The 14,560-nt window shown below is 38.6% G+C and overlaps 1 protein-coding gene across 2 annotated transcripts in view; it reads left to right on the top strand.

The window, feature by feature from the left end:
- SLX4IP (SLX4 interacting protein) overlaps nt 1-14,560 on the top strand; it is a 103,030-nt gene that overhangs the window by 62,100 nt on the left and 26,370 nt on the right. For both annotated transcript variants that reach the window (XM_081315047.1, XM_081315048.1), the window contains 3 exons: nt 479-556; nt 1,062-1,185; nt 11,374-11,448. In XM_081315047.1, the coding sequence (XP_081171173.1) occupies nt 479-556; nt 1,062-1,185; nt 11,374-11,448 (277 nt within the window). The remainder of the gene's footprint in view (nt 1-478; nt 557-1,061; nt 1,186-11,373; nt 11,449-14,560) is intronic.

The raw sequence follows: 14,560 nt of genomic DNA, 5'->3' as shown, positions 1-14,560 counted from the left end.
ACAATAAATAAAATGGCATTAATTAAGCTATTTATTTTATTGCTGAAATTTATTCAAGACACTTATACCAATGATGACTTTACTTTAGATTTTTAATAAATACCATGGTTCTTTTGATAGCTAAGTGGGCAGATCTGCCAATATTATATCCTATGTTATTTTCAATTATATATAAGGTAGGGACTATTAATTTATAAATTAAAGCCTAAGGCTAAGTAATATTTCAGTTACCTTCACCCCATCGACCCATTGGTTCTTTTTATCTGCCTTACTATTAATTTTAATGTTTTTAACTTTCAATGCCCACTGTTTAATGTTTTGATCCTGTAATTGATTCTGTTATTTATGGTATTGTGAGCAGCTCAGAATTGCTTGGTAGTAATTAATTAAATAGATAAATATTTAGGCTTGTTGATAGTGTATAATTTAATTGTCAATTTCTTTTTATTTCTCTGCTATCTCCAAATACTATCCCAAGTGTGGAAACTTTGCAGTCTTGGTAGATTTCCATATTGCCTCGCAGGACCGTATGTGGTTTTCTGATCATCAGAGAGAGGTAAAGACTAATCTTTCCTACTTTTAAAAATAAAGAAAGAAATTGGTCTCATGATTTTATAAATCCACTTCAACTGTGTCAGTGCAGAACTAATTTTATGAAGGAAGAAACATATACTTGTTTTCTTTATTTCCACTTCTCCCTTCACTCTGTTCTGTGTAATTACAGTGGCCCATAGCATAGAGAATTGGAAAAAAAAGAGAAAAAAGAAAAATTGATCTTTAAATTTGGTCTATGGGAAAATAAAGGTATTTTATTTAGAAAACAAATTATATTCTGTCTTTTCATTAAAAAAATACTAAGCAACGTATTTGTTAGTAATATTGTGCTTTATTAATATGCACAGATTAAAAAATAATCATTGATTTGGGATGTACTTGCAATGTTTTTTTTAACTTGCACATCACAAGTTTTCTAAAGAGTATGTTATTATATGCAATAAGTAGAAAAATCAGTATTCTCAGTCTTTATATTTAAACTCACCTTAACACAAATTATCTCCCAGGAAGTTTGTCTTCTGCTGAAAGATGCAGTTGAGTCAAGAATAAAACAGTACTTGAAAACACGTAAATTGCATGGCCGGTGCAAGCAAACAGAACATGGAGAAGCCAATTCTTTGTCTTTAAGAGGTAGGAGTTTGTCATTTTTATTTACGGTTGCATTTATTTAATCTTTTGATTATCACTGCATAGTTTTCCCCCCCTATCAAATAGGTAGATTGTGTATTGTGGAAGTAATCAAATTTAATAAGAAATGGTGATGTTTTAAATATGTGGGTGATGATTTAATCATAGGATCAGGTTTCTTTTTCACTCAGATTTTTATTCCTTGTTCAAGATTAAAAAGTAAGCACGCAGAGATTGTATGAACTCCTGGGCTACTTAAAGAAGGAAATGAGAAGTAAATTACCTCTGATCAGTTGGTGACCATTAATAATTTAATTGACTTATGAATGGCAGAATACAGATCCCAAGTAGTTTGTCCTTCATTACGCCTTGTCCAAAACTATTAACTCACTGTGAAATTGGACCACTCCACAAACACATGAAAACTGTGCGCAGAAAGATACTTAAAGCATGTGGCTGCTTAAAAAATGCAGAGTGAATGACAGAATATATGGGAAAGTGAATTTAATCCATAAAGTGTCGGTGGCCTACTACTAACCAATATCTTTAATTGGATTCCAGTTATTCCAGTTTATGGAGCTCATTGCTTCCAGCTTAGCTTTTCCTCAGCTGTTGGGTTATTGTGTCAGAATATACTACTGCCTATTCTCATGCAAACCTGCCCAATCTTTAAGTTCAGTGTCCCTAGGAAGGAAAGTTTCGCTGGGAAGTATGAAAGGTGGAGCCTTTTTGATCATAGCCTCCATCTGTGTAACTTCCTCTCAGAAGAGATATAGTTTGCATGCATATATATGGCTCAGTGGGTTAGGACGCTGAGCTTGTTGATCAGAAGGTCGGCAGTTTGGCGGGTCGAATCCCGAGTGCTGTGTAACAGAGTGAGTGCCTGTTACTTGTCGCTGCTTCTGCCAACCTAGCAGTTCAAAAGAATGTAAAAAATGCAAGTAGAAAAATAGGGACCACTCCGGTGGGAAGGTAACAGCGTTCTGTGCGCCTTTGGCATCTAGTCATGCCAGCCACATGACCACGGAGACGTCCTCAGACAAGCGCTGGCTCGATACATTAGCAGTGGGCTAATGCCTCCTTAAGTAACACCAGCTGCCTGCAATTAGTGCAGGTTCGCATCCCACCAGGCTCAAGGTTGACTCAGCCTTCCATCCTTCCGAGGTAGGTAAAATGAGGACCCAGATTGTTGGGGGCAATTAAGCTGACTTTGTAATAATGCCGCTTGGGGGGTGTATGAAAGCCCTAATAAGCAGGCATATACATAGAATGAAGGCTACTGCTAAGCTTGTAAGCCGCCCTGAGTCTTCGGAGAAGGGCGGGATATAAATGGAATTAAAATAAAAAATAAAAATAAAGGGAACACAAGATTAGACATCCTACTATTAAATACAGTACATTGTGTTGTTTAAGTGTTCCCTTTATTTTTTTGAGCAATATATGTGTGTGTGTGTGTGTGTGTGTGTGTCTATGTGTATATATATTCATTTCCAACTGCTTTTAGCTTAAAAGGTTATTTTTGTTGTCTACAAAGGTTTTGCCTTTTAAAAAAAAACTATCTAAATTTGGATGAATTGGAGTTATTTTTGTGTGTGTGTGTGTGTGTGTGTTCTCCTTTTCATTACATAAACTTATTCAAATCAACACTTTTCAAAGTGATTTGTTTATATTTTCTATGCTGCCTTGAGTGAATGTTGTACTCTGAGTACATTAACTCCCCCTAAAGAAAAAGAAAAATACCACACAAAATAAAATGAGATCAGAGAATTGTTTTTGGATTGATCAAATGGGCGGAAAAGCTCCAGGCTGAGTTTCTGTAGTTAAAACAGAGATGGAAATTTGAAAGAAGAGACAAGCTACCGCTTGCGCCTCCTTCGTACCACCTATCCTGGATGAAAGAAAGGGATGTAGAGCCTTCTTCCCAGTCCAGATGCTAGAAAGATGTGCTAAAGCAATGTGTTGTTTACACTGGGGGAAAGAGCCGAGCAGCTGTGAGCAAGCTGTGACTTTCTGTTTGGATGTTGGGTTAACACAGTGAAAATATACCGGCAACACAGTACAAACGCATAAGTATGTTTTTCAGAAAATAAGTCCCAGTTAGATCATTGATAACTGACAAGTTATAAAAGATTGCATCTTGTGTGCTTGTGTGTGTGTGTATGAGGATAGAGTAATACTCGCAGATTCTTGCATGTATTGTTACATTATTTAATCTAGTTGAAAGCAAGACTTCAAGATTGTACAGAGCAGTTAAAAATTAACCATATATTTTAATCTTTACATGTTAGTCTTTTTCTTGTTTTCTCACAGGGCATTAAAACTGTCTAGGCCTTTAAAGTGAAGCATGTCTGAACGTTTTCCAGCAGCAGGACTTAAAAAAAATACAAAAGAAATAGCCTGGCGTGATAAAAGGGAAGGGTTTTTTTTAATTAAAATAATTACAAAAGTGGTGGCATTCGAAGTATAATTTCCTTACCTTTAAACTTTTGATTTGATGTTTAGTAACACAAACTTCCCCCTTTCCTCTAAAAATCTAACTGCAAACAAAGGAAAGAAGTAGAGTAAGGTTTCTGTCAGGCCCTGACCAGGAAATCAACCTCACAGGAAAGCTAAAACTATTTTTATGGCGATTGGCTACCATAACAGAACCTTGCAAGTCTGATTGTGCTATACCTCCTCCTCATAGTTCAGTCTATTAAGGTGACATCTCCTGAACCATTTCCAAATGCAATCTTCCTGGGACCTTTGAAAAATGTTTCAACTCTTTTTGTTTAGGCCAGGGGTAGGCAACCTTGGCTCTTTTATGACTCGTGGACTTCAACTCCCAGAATTCCTAAACAAGCATTGCTGGAGCTTGCAGTGTGGCTGGATTAAAGCCAAAAGAGCGTCCACTTGCTCATACAGAAGCAAAAGCAAAAGTATCTTTGATGCCGCAAAAATATCTATATCATTAGTACATGAAATGTCAAAACCATAAACCAAGATATACTTAATGTTATCAGAACATAAATGTCCAGACTGAAATGAATATTCTAGGAATCAGCGATCTGCAGTGAGTGGAAGTTCATGTCAGAAGAGTACCAGATTGTATTGCGGACAAGAAAATCACTGAAGGAATGGAGTGGCAATAATTTGCAATAAAATGGTATCCAAGTCAGAACTGAAATGCAGCCCCCTCCCATGAAAGAATCATTTCACTTTGATTCGAAGACAAGACAGCAATATTATGGCAATCCAAATACAACAACAGATGCTGAAGAAGCAGAGGTTGACCAGTCCTGTGGTGACTTATAAAACCTTGTAAATGCAACCCTCACAAAAGGCAACTTACCAGTTATGGGAGACTGGAATGCTGCAGTTGGTAATAAAGCTAAATAAATAAATAACGGGATAATCTATAAAAAGGAAGCAGAAGAAGAGTTTTGCCAAGAAAGTTCTGTGATTATTAAAATTTAATACATCTTATTTTTTTACATAAATAAATAAAAAATTGTAACATTCGTCCAACAACCTAAAAAAAATGACCCTACAAATGGATACCGGCTAAAAGAACAAGAGCAAAATCAACTGGGCCATATTCTGAAAGATGGAGAAAAGGTCTACAGTCCCTTAAACTCTGCTGAAGATGTTACCTAGCCTGGTGACAAAACATTCGGAAACCAACACACAAGCTCGGAGAATGAACCTTCACCCTCATCCTACACCTGAGCTACAGATATTCTCCACTATTGCAAAGGTCTACAGCAGGGGTTGGCAACTTTAAACATTCAAAGAGCCACTTGGACCCATTTCCCAGACGGAAAAAACCACTGGGAGCCTTGGTAGAGCAGTGGGCTAATGCCTCCTTAAGTAACACCAGCTGCCTGCAATTAGTGCAGGTTCGAGTCCCACCAGGCTCAAGGTTGACTCAGCCTTCCATCCTTCCGAGGTAGGTAAAATGAGGACCCAGATTGTTGGGGGCAATAAGCTGACTTTGTAAAAATGCCACTTGGGGGGGGGTCGAAAGCCCTAATAAGCAGGCATATACATAGAATGAAGGCTATTGCTAAGCACATTGATTTGTGCTTCTTAGATTGTAAGCCGCCCTGAGTCTTCGGAGAAGGGCGGGATATAAATGGGATTTTTTTTTTAAAAAAAAACTCATGCAAGCATGCACACGCGAAGGGGTGAGCTTGATTGAAGAGTTTAATTAAAAAGAAATAGAAGCTGCTGTGCATGAGTTCTCTCTCTCCCTCCCTCCCTCTCTCTCCCCCCTCCCTCTCTCCGATCTTCTGCTCACCTGGCAAGCTGGCTTCACGCTGTTCTTGGACAAGCTGACACACATTCTTATTGGGCTGGCTTTCCTGCCCTGCTTTCTGCTGCTTCCTGCTTTCTGTGGAGACACAGCAAAGGCAGGAGCCCCGCCCAATAAGCCTGTCAGCTTCTCAGAGAACAGTGTGAGGCCAGTCTACACACACACACACACACACAGAGAGAGAGAGAGAGAGAAGGAAACCACAAGTGCCCCTCTTCCCCACTCTCTGCAAATGGCGGAGGAGGACTGGAGCCGCAGGAAAAGGCTGAAAGAGCTGCATGCGGCTCCAGAGCCGCGGGTTGCTGACCCGTTGTCTACAGTATTCAGTAAAGAAAAACAAGATAGGCTTCTGACTGCAGCTCACAAACTCCTTAAAATTACAACTAAAGAACATGAATATAACCATCCAACCAACCAGATATGATTTCATCAATATTTCATATGATACAGTGAATAACTTGTCAAGTCAAGAAAAGAACAGATTTAGTGGATTAGGCTGGATAGAGTGCTTTAAGAATGCTAATACCGTTAAAGACGAAGTCATCAAAAATATTCAAAAAATATAAAAAGCAAAAGAAAGTGAAATGGCTGTTTGCTGATATGCTTTCATAGTCAAAGAAGAAAGATACTATAGACAGAAGAACATTTCCCCAACTAAATGCTGACTTCAGAGAAGAACAGGCAGTAGTCCTATCTAAAGGGTCTGAGAACAGTAGTCAAATAGGAAGGACATGAGATTCTTTTTGGAAAATTGCAGATATCAGGGGAAACTTTTTCACAACCAGAAAGCAGTAGAACAATAGAAGAGAAAGACAGCAAATGTCTATTGGAGAAAGAAGAGGTGGTCTACGGGTTTCCCCTCAGGAAAGTGGAGTAATGGCTGCTTGGAAGGTTTCAGTGCCCCGCCAGCAGTTCCTTGATTTAACCTTTACCTATTCTGCTTACCCTCAGGGCCCACAGAGTTTAGAGGGAGTGGTTGCCTCTGCCAAATTGCTTCATGCTATTAGCAGTCTCTTCACATTCAGAAGGCTATTAGTGCTCTATAATACTAATTTCATAGTGATAGAATGTCTTTAAATATTTTACAGCTTTCAGCTGACTGAATTGCCTGGTGGATGTTATGCCCTGAAGCATCTCTCTTTCTTCTGACTCTCTAAAACTTGCTTAAGGTATTTTTGGTGCCTCTGTTTATCCCTCTATGTTTCTAGCTAAAGGTCCTGACTGATGATGGGCAGCACATGGGTTGGCCTAAGAGTTTCTGTAAATAAGAGTTCCCCAACCTGGTGTCTTCCAGATATCCTGGACTACAACTCCCATACTGTTAAGAAGGCTGTTAAGTATGAGAGTTATAGTCCAGGATATTTGGTTGGGGATGATCAGGGCACTTATCTGAGCAATCCTACAGGCAGCATTTAGTGAATAGATGAAGCTATTCCTGATGATAATAATATCTCTCTCTCCCTCTCTCCCACATAGTGTAAATCCTGAAAATTGATTAATTCAGAAGCCAAATTAAGCAAATTGTCCTCCATCTCCCTCTCCCTCTCTCTCTGTTTGTGTGTGTGATATAAACTAAATTTAGATAAAAGCTATTTTCTATAGCTTCAAGCTTAGTGTTGAAATATTGAGTGAAGACAGATAATCAAGGGATTAGATGTAATTTAAAGCATGAAAATGTGGACTATTGACCAGCAACACTAAAATATTAATGCTTGTGTGGCCTACACATTTTACAGTTTCAAGAATGAGATAGATTACACAGTCACATATATTATGTAGTTCTTTCAATGTGTTTTCTCTAAAAACATTTACTTTATTTATTGAGAGTTTTTTAGTCCCTGCAGCACATAAAAGGAATAAATTTCAAATAATAATGGAGCAAAGACTAGGGTGTACAGCATCTAAAGTAGCTGGACTGCAAGGAAGAAAAGGTTCGGTGTTTTGGAAAAGATTGTGGAAAAAGCAGGGGTGTGTCAAGTACAAAAACACTTTGAGATCACTACAGGCCTCCATAGGCCTGTCTTGTGGTTTTGGAGAAGACTTTGCTGAACTCAGAACAGAATGATTCAGATGCCAGATTTTGCTGGGAAGTGAACACCTGCCAGGTCACTCCAGATAACTCAGCCGCTGAAAAGCATTTTCCCAGGCTCCCAGGTGAATGGTCTCTAATAGCCGTGGGAGACAGCTTTCCCTTGTTATATGCTATACCACAGATTCTTATTAGCAACCACACAGATGATCGAGTCATCAGCAAACATGTGTTGCTAGCGGGCTTATGGATAAGGCTACCAACCAAGGTGGGGAGACCTCAGAAACTGCTTTAAAAAATTAGGACTTAAGAGGGCCACCAAGCTGGAGTCTGGTGAAAAACATTTAGAATTACATTTCTGGTTCCAGGAATTTATTAAGTCCCAGATTTGAATAGAATTTTGGTACCAAAAACTGCTGCTGGTTATTTGTCTCGATCTCTTTATTAGAAAGGGCATTCAGAAATCCTTTTTTGTAATTATTTAATTTTATTTGGACATTGGATGATCAAACGTTAAAAACTTTAAAAATCCCAAAGCTACACAGATAATTTTTTTAAAAAAATCCTTGACTAAATGTTGCAGATCATCCAGAAATCAACCAATGAAATTAGAACAACTTGCTATCCATCGCAGTTTTCAAAAGCTCTTTTTGACTTTAAATTTCTAATAAAAATTGCTATTGAATGCCTGTCTTTTTGACCCTAATTTTTGATAAAATACTGTAGCTTAAAATGGTGGAGGAAATTTCACAGACTGCTGCTGCTGCTTTTGTAGTAATTCTGCATTAGCATCTTTGATCTTTATATAAAAGCTAATGCTGATGATGGAAGTGGTTGAAGGGTTGGACATGGATGGAGGAGATGTAGATTCCATTCCCTACCGCAATATTTCTCAACCTTGGCAATTTGAACATTTGTGGACTTCAACTCCCAGAATTCTCCAGCTAACAAACTGGGTGGAGAATTCTGGGGGTTGAAGTCCAAGTTGCCAAGATTGAAAAACATTGCCCTACTGGATTTGGAATTTTGTCATTGTCAAGCTGCATCTGGGTCGTTCCAGTTACAGCGCAAAACACGCCAAAATCATAAGGTGAGGCTGTTGATCAGCACAGTTGAATTTCACAGGGGTGTGAACAGACTGATGAAGGCCTTTGTCTGCAGTTGTCATTCCTGAGGCTGTTTTCCAAATGAAATTTGGAATCACGTGAGCGAATTCCAACTCTTACCCCATCACCATCTCCAGGGTGTAGATTATCTACTTTCCTTTCAAGTCTACATGCTAATATGAACGGTTCATTTTGGTAGAAGCTATCCAAATTTCTGTGGGTATTTTTAACCATTCCAAAATGACAACAGAAACATCAGACCTTCACATGATTTCAGTAAAAATGTTTTCAGTGACAGAAATTTACATGATGCTCTGAGATGTGCCAATCACAAGAGAAATTATGTAAAATTAATATCACATAGGGTTAGAGTCAGGGAAAATATATTTATTTCTGATCCAAAGGTGTGAAATTATTATCATGCTTCTTCTTGGGCACATAATTGTTTACATCACAAATTACATTTTCACATTAATGGAGCCATTCCTTGCATAATAATGCTTCAGTTCAAATGTGCTTGGGAAAAACCACTGCAATTATATTTCAAAATTTTGGAACATACATACCTTTGCTTCTTCTTCCTGCAAATATTACATTGCACCTCTGGAATACAAGTCTGTATAGACTTTCTTTCCCTCCGGTTAAGAAACTAAACTGAAGCAGACCCAAATTGTCTTCCCCTCCATGTCCCTCACCCACCCACCCCAGGCATTTAATCATGTAATCAGATGAAGAACAATTGGAAATTCAAAATTTCCAGCTCTTTTTATAATGTTCCATTGGCCTCATGAAAATATTAACTTGATGAACCTTGTTTGTAATTATGTGACCTTTATGATCTTGGTTTTATTCTGCCAGTGTTGGTTGTTCAGTTGTGCTGTCCCATAAATTCCAAACATGTAGGAGTACAGCATGGCAGAGTTGATAGTCAGGAAAACAATACTCATGAAATCAAAGGTTTTGCAGAGACAAAAGTTTTTTTGTTTGGCAACTAACTTATAAAGTAATGTAAGGGCAATTATCTGAGTCAGAAAAGGAGAGAAATTACTGTTTGTTATTGACTTGTAAAGTAAGGAATTGCCATGAGAATTGGAAATGTGTGTTGGAGAGAAAGTTTGTGCGGATATTCCTTTCATCCTTCATCTTTCTCCAAACCAGGGCACTGATGCAGTGATACTTAAGAGACATTTTTGGTCCCACTAAAACTTTACCAGATTTAGCCTACTGAGATTAGAGCAAAGCTACAGTTCCAAGTCAGGCTGTGTTTGATTACTATAGCAAGGCCATGGAATTAAAGTTTCTTTTAGAATAAAGGATGCAGAAATGTATGAAGTCTATAAACATTATTTTGATCAATTCAGGGTTCCATTATGAAATCCTAAAGTGCATTTCATCCTAGCTTGATTCTTTCCAGACTAGCTGAACTTGTCCAAAGAAAACGTAGCCTTTTTTAACCAAACTACAGTATGCAAAAGAGTAGCAGAGGAGTATTTTTCACAGTAAAACAATGGGATCAAACGCTAAGGAGTGGAGCATATCTTTAACTGCATTATTCATGGCACTGATGTTCATCAGATTTTAAGGTTCCTCTGTGTGAAACAACGAAAGTCTGTCTGTCTGTCTGTCTGTCTGTCTGTCTGTCTGTCTCTATCTATCTGTCTGTCTGTCTGTCTATCTATATCTCGATCATTGCATTTCTGTTATTGCAGTGTAATATAGAATAAACTCCAAAGTCACCTTTCAATAGTGTAATATGATCAAGCGTTTTAAAAATTCAGTGACCTTTTTTGAGAGATGGCTCCGGTGCTTTGGTATGGGCTTATAAAAAGAAGCGAATCAATAACTGTACAAAAATATTCTACAATATTTTTTGCAATACTGTACCAGTTTGAACTGAATTATCAAAGTGCCTTTTTAAAAAAAAAATGACAACAATGAGTGTGTTTGGAAATATTTTAACACAATTTTATGATGCTTTATTTTTATGGAAATGGCCTCCAAAACTTTTACAACATCCCCTTTTTCCCCTACAAGGTGTGTTAACTTCATCTATTTTAGTGTAATATGATCAAGCTTTTTAAAAATTCAGTGACCTTTTTTGAGAGATGGCTCCGGTGCTTTGGTATGGGCTTATAAAAAGAAGCGAATCAATAACTGTACAAAAATATTCTACAATATTTTTTGCAATACTGTACCAGTTTGAACTGAATTATCAAAGTGCCTTTTTTAAAAAAAAATGACAACAATGAGTGTGTTTGGAAATATTTTAACACAATTTTATGATGCTTTATTTTTATGGAAATGGCCTCCAAAACTTTTACAACATCCCCTTTTTCCCCTACAAGGTGTGTTAACTTCATCTATTTTAAGTTATATCTAAAGGAGGATTCATATATATGAAATTTAGTATTATTTTTTTAAAAAAACAACTCAAAAGGTTTGCTACATTGCTTTGAGATAGATTACGCCAAAAATTTTGAAATGTGAGAAAGTGGCATTTGGCAGGGCTGGAGTCAAGTGCTATAAGGAATGGATAAAAGAATGTAGCTTATAACTGGTTCTCATCCCTGGGCTGGAACATTTAAACGTGCAAATTTGGATTTTGTGGCTAGAGTTAAGGTAACGAGGCACATAGCTGGCATACTTTTGAAAATGTACTTAGTGAATTTTAATTTCTTTTTTGTATATGAATTTTTAATCCAGATACATACTTGATAAACCTGTGTTGCTTGCATAAAGCCTGCCCTGCTTTTATGTTGCAGCGGACGAGTTTCACATTTCAGCTTACTTTGTCAAAAGATGGGCTAATCTGCGATGTATTGGACAACCGCACAGTGGTAAGCTACCTATGCCTCCCTCTCTGAATACTTTGGAGAAACAAGGTGAAAAAGCTACGCTTGGACCAATGGCATTTTCCCACAAACTATGTGTGATGCGGAAAGATTTCTTTTCCTCTCTTTCCTCTGCCTGATCATAACTAGCTGATGGCTTCTGGGATGGAAACCTCTGTCAAGCTTCCGACTGACAAACCCAACCAAGCAAACACCTTCGAGACATTTCGATCTCTTAATGTAAAAAATTATTGAGTACATCGCTTTGGCACTAATGAAAGCAAAACCAGTTCTGGCAAGACCCTTCCCAAACCGATATAGTAAAAGCATTGAATTGTCCCTCCTCCCTCTGGGTCAGGTCACGTTGCCCAATCAAGTGGAAAAATATTGTTATGAGAAAGCATCTCTAGGTTTGGCCAGACACCTGGTGTAATGTCCTTGAGTCTCATGGTCTGGCGTCTTAGTCTTTGAAGTCTGCATTCCAAACCTCTCTCCCTCCACAAGTTGGTTGGCAAGCTGAGAGGCAACATTTGTCGCACCAGCAAAACCGTGCTTTGAAACTTGACAACCGCTATGTAAGAGTGTTTACTTGTTCTGTCTCTTACATATAAATGGAAAGGCACTTATACCGCCAGTTTGTCCTGGCAACTGAATCGAAAGGAAGCATCTTCTAGTTTTTATTACCAGTTTTTCTCCTTAGTGCTGCTAGGAATGTATATCCTCTACAAATTTATTTATTTATTTATTTATTTATTTATTTATTTATTTATTTATTTATTATTTAAACTTGTATACCGCCCTATTCCCGTAGGACTCAGGGCGGTTTACAGGGAAAAATTAAAAATACATAACATACAAAGTTAAAATCGATTAAAACTAAGATTAAATTAAGTCCCTGAATTTAAACTAAAACCCCATTAATAAATAATTAAAACCCCTCAGTCTGGGCCAGACAGCTCAAAAAACCAAGTTTTCAAGTCCCTGCGAAATGAGCGAAGGTCGGGGGCAGTCCTAAGCTCCGTGGGAAGTTGGTTCCAAAGGGCCGGCGCGCCCACAGAGAACGCCCTTCCCCTGGGGATAACCCGCCGGCATTCCTTGACCGGCGGTACCCTAAGAAGGCCCTCCCTGTGGGAGCACACAGGACGATGGGAAGTTGATGCCGGCAGCAGGTGTTCCCTTAGATAATCCGGACCCAAGCCATTTAGAGCTTTATAGGTCATTACCAGCACCTTGAATCTCAAATGATAAGTGGGGAGAGCATCCTGACCTATTCATAGTTCAGGAACAGAATTATTAAAGAGAGTTGTTTCTCCTTTTATAACAGAAAGAACAATGAGGTTCAGCTTTTTTGGTTATACTTTTATGCTCCATATCACAAGTGATCGATTCTGATTGCTAGAAAGCTGTCTTTGCAATTCTCTGATATATGCCCAGCACCTCATCTCAAGAGATGGTCTACACATATTTGCTTCCCTTTTCTGAAGAAACTTGCTTCTTTGACTGGGGCAAATCTTTGTGATAAATTTCCTGCTGCTGTTTTGTTCCACGCTATTTACTAACTAATTAGTTCTTGAAAGAGTAATTAGCCAGGACTCATTGCAACAATGGTTAGATTCAGCATTTCATTGAGTCCCTGAATTCTGAATCAGTAGAGGCTGCCTTATGACTCAGGCATATTGTCACAGGGTGGTTCAAATGTATGCCGGAGACAGCTTTTGCTTATCCTTTTAAGTGATGTCATTGGACCTGATCGCTTTTCATATTTTTGCACCCAAGGAACTCTAGAAGGGTATGACATCAAGTCTTAGGCTGCCAAAAATAAAATGTTTGGCGCAGTTAATTGTTTGGCTGAAAACTTGTTTGAATGCCTTTAAATATTTATAGAGCCTTGGTGGAGCAGTGGGCTAATGCCTCCTTAAGTAACACCAGCTGCCTGCAATTAGTGCAGGTTCGCATCCCACCAGGCTCAAGGTTGACTCAGCCTCCCATCCTTCCGAGGTAGGTAAAATGAGGACCCAGATTGTTGGGGGCAATTAAGCTGACTTTGTAATAATGCCGCTTGGGGTGTGTGTGAAAGCCCTAACAAGCAGGCATATACATAGAATGAAGGCTACTGCTAAGCTTGTAAGCCGCCCTGAGTCTTCAGAGAAGGGCGGGATATAAATGGAATTAAAATAAAATAAATAAATATTGTAATGTTACAGTATTGTGAACATTTGTTAAGTCTATTGGACGTGTAAATCTCCATTTTGATAACACCTCAAATCAAATCCATTCTGCCCCATTGCCTTTAAGTTCAGTGCTTTGAGATGAGAATATCTTGGGAATCATATAGCCCGTGTGTGTGTGTTTTATTTCATTTGAGTTAACATTCTGTGCATCTTGCCATCATCTGCCTTAACTGGTCCTTTTAGGACAGGTTGCTGGCATGCACCAATCCGCAGCATGCCAGCAACCGGGCCGCACACCCAAGCAAAGCCCCATCTGCGGGATGCAGGCAGTGTGGAAAACCACACACCCTCTGGTCTGCGGAAAAACCTTTCTCACTGTTCCCTGGTGCCCAAAAGGTTGGGGACCTCTGCTTTAGGACATACCCTTAAAAAAGTAGCAAAGACCATATTTACTTACTGTATATGGCTTTTCTTTAAAATGGATTTAAATTCCGGCGCTGTTTTAAATCTTATTATAATCTGCGATGTTTTTCCCAAGATTTTTTATCATGCTTCGAATTATAACCTACATAAGAAACTCCTTTTTTAAAAAATCCAGAATAACACTAAAATGATTTCATGAGTCGGCCTACTATCAGGCTTCAGCACTGGATTTCTCTGGAATACATCTTTTTTTTTTTGAGGGGAGGGTTCCCCCCCCCATCATGATTGTGGCATGGCAGCGCAATGTCTCAGTGGTTAAGATGTTGGGCTTTTTGGCCGAAAAGCCAACAGCCAGAGTTTGAGACTTGAGCGCCATGCAACGGGGCGAGTGCCCGTCTTCACTTAGCTCCTACCCATCTAGAAGTATGAAAGCATGCAAATGCCAGTAGATAAATAGATGCTACTTCGGTGGAGATGAAACAGCGCTCTGCGATGTCATGCTGGCCACATGACCATGGAAACGT

This window comes from Vipera berus (assembly GCF_964194415.1).
Source record: "Vipera berus genome assembly, chromosome: 1".
NCBI classification, from domain to species: Eukaryota; Metazoa; Chordata; class Lepidosauria; order Squamata; family Viperidae; genus Vipera; species Vipera berus.
This window is presented reverse-complemented; position numbering and strand designations above follow the sequence as displayed.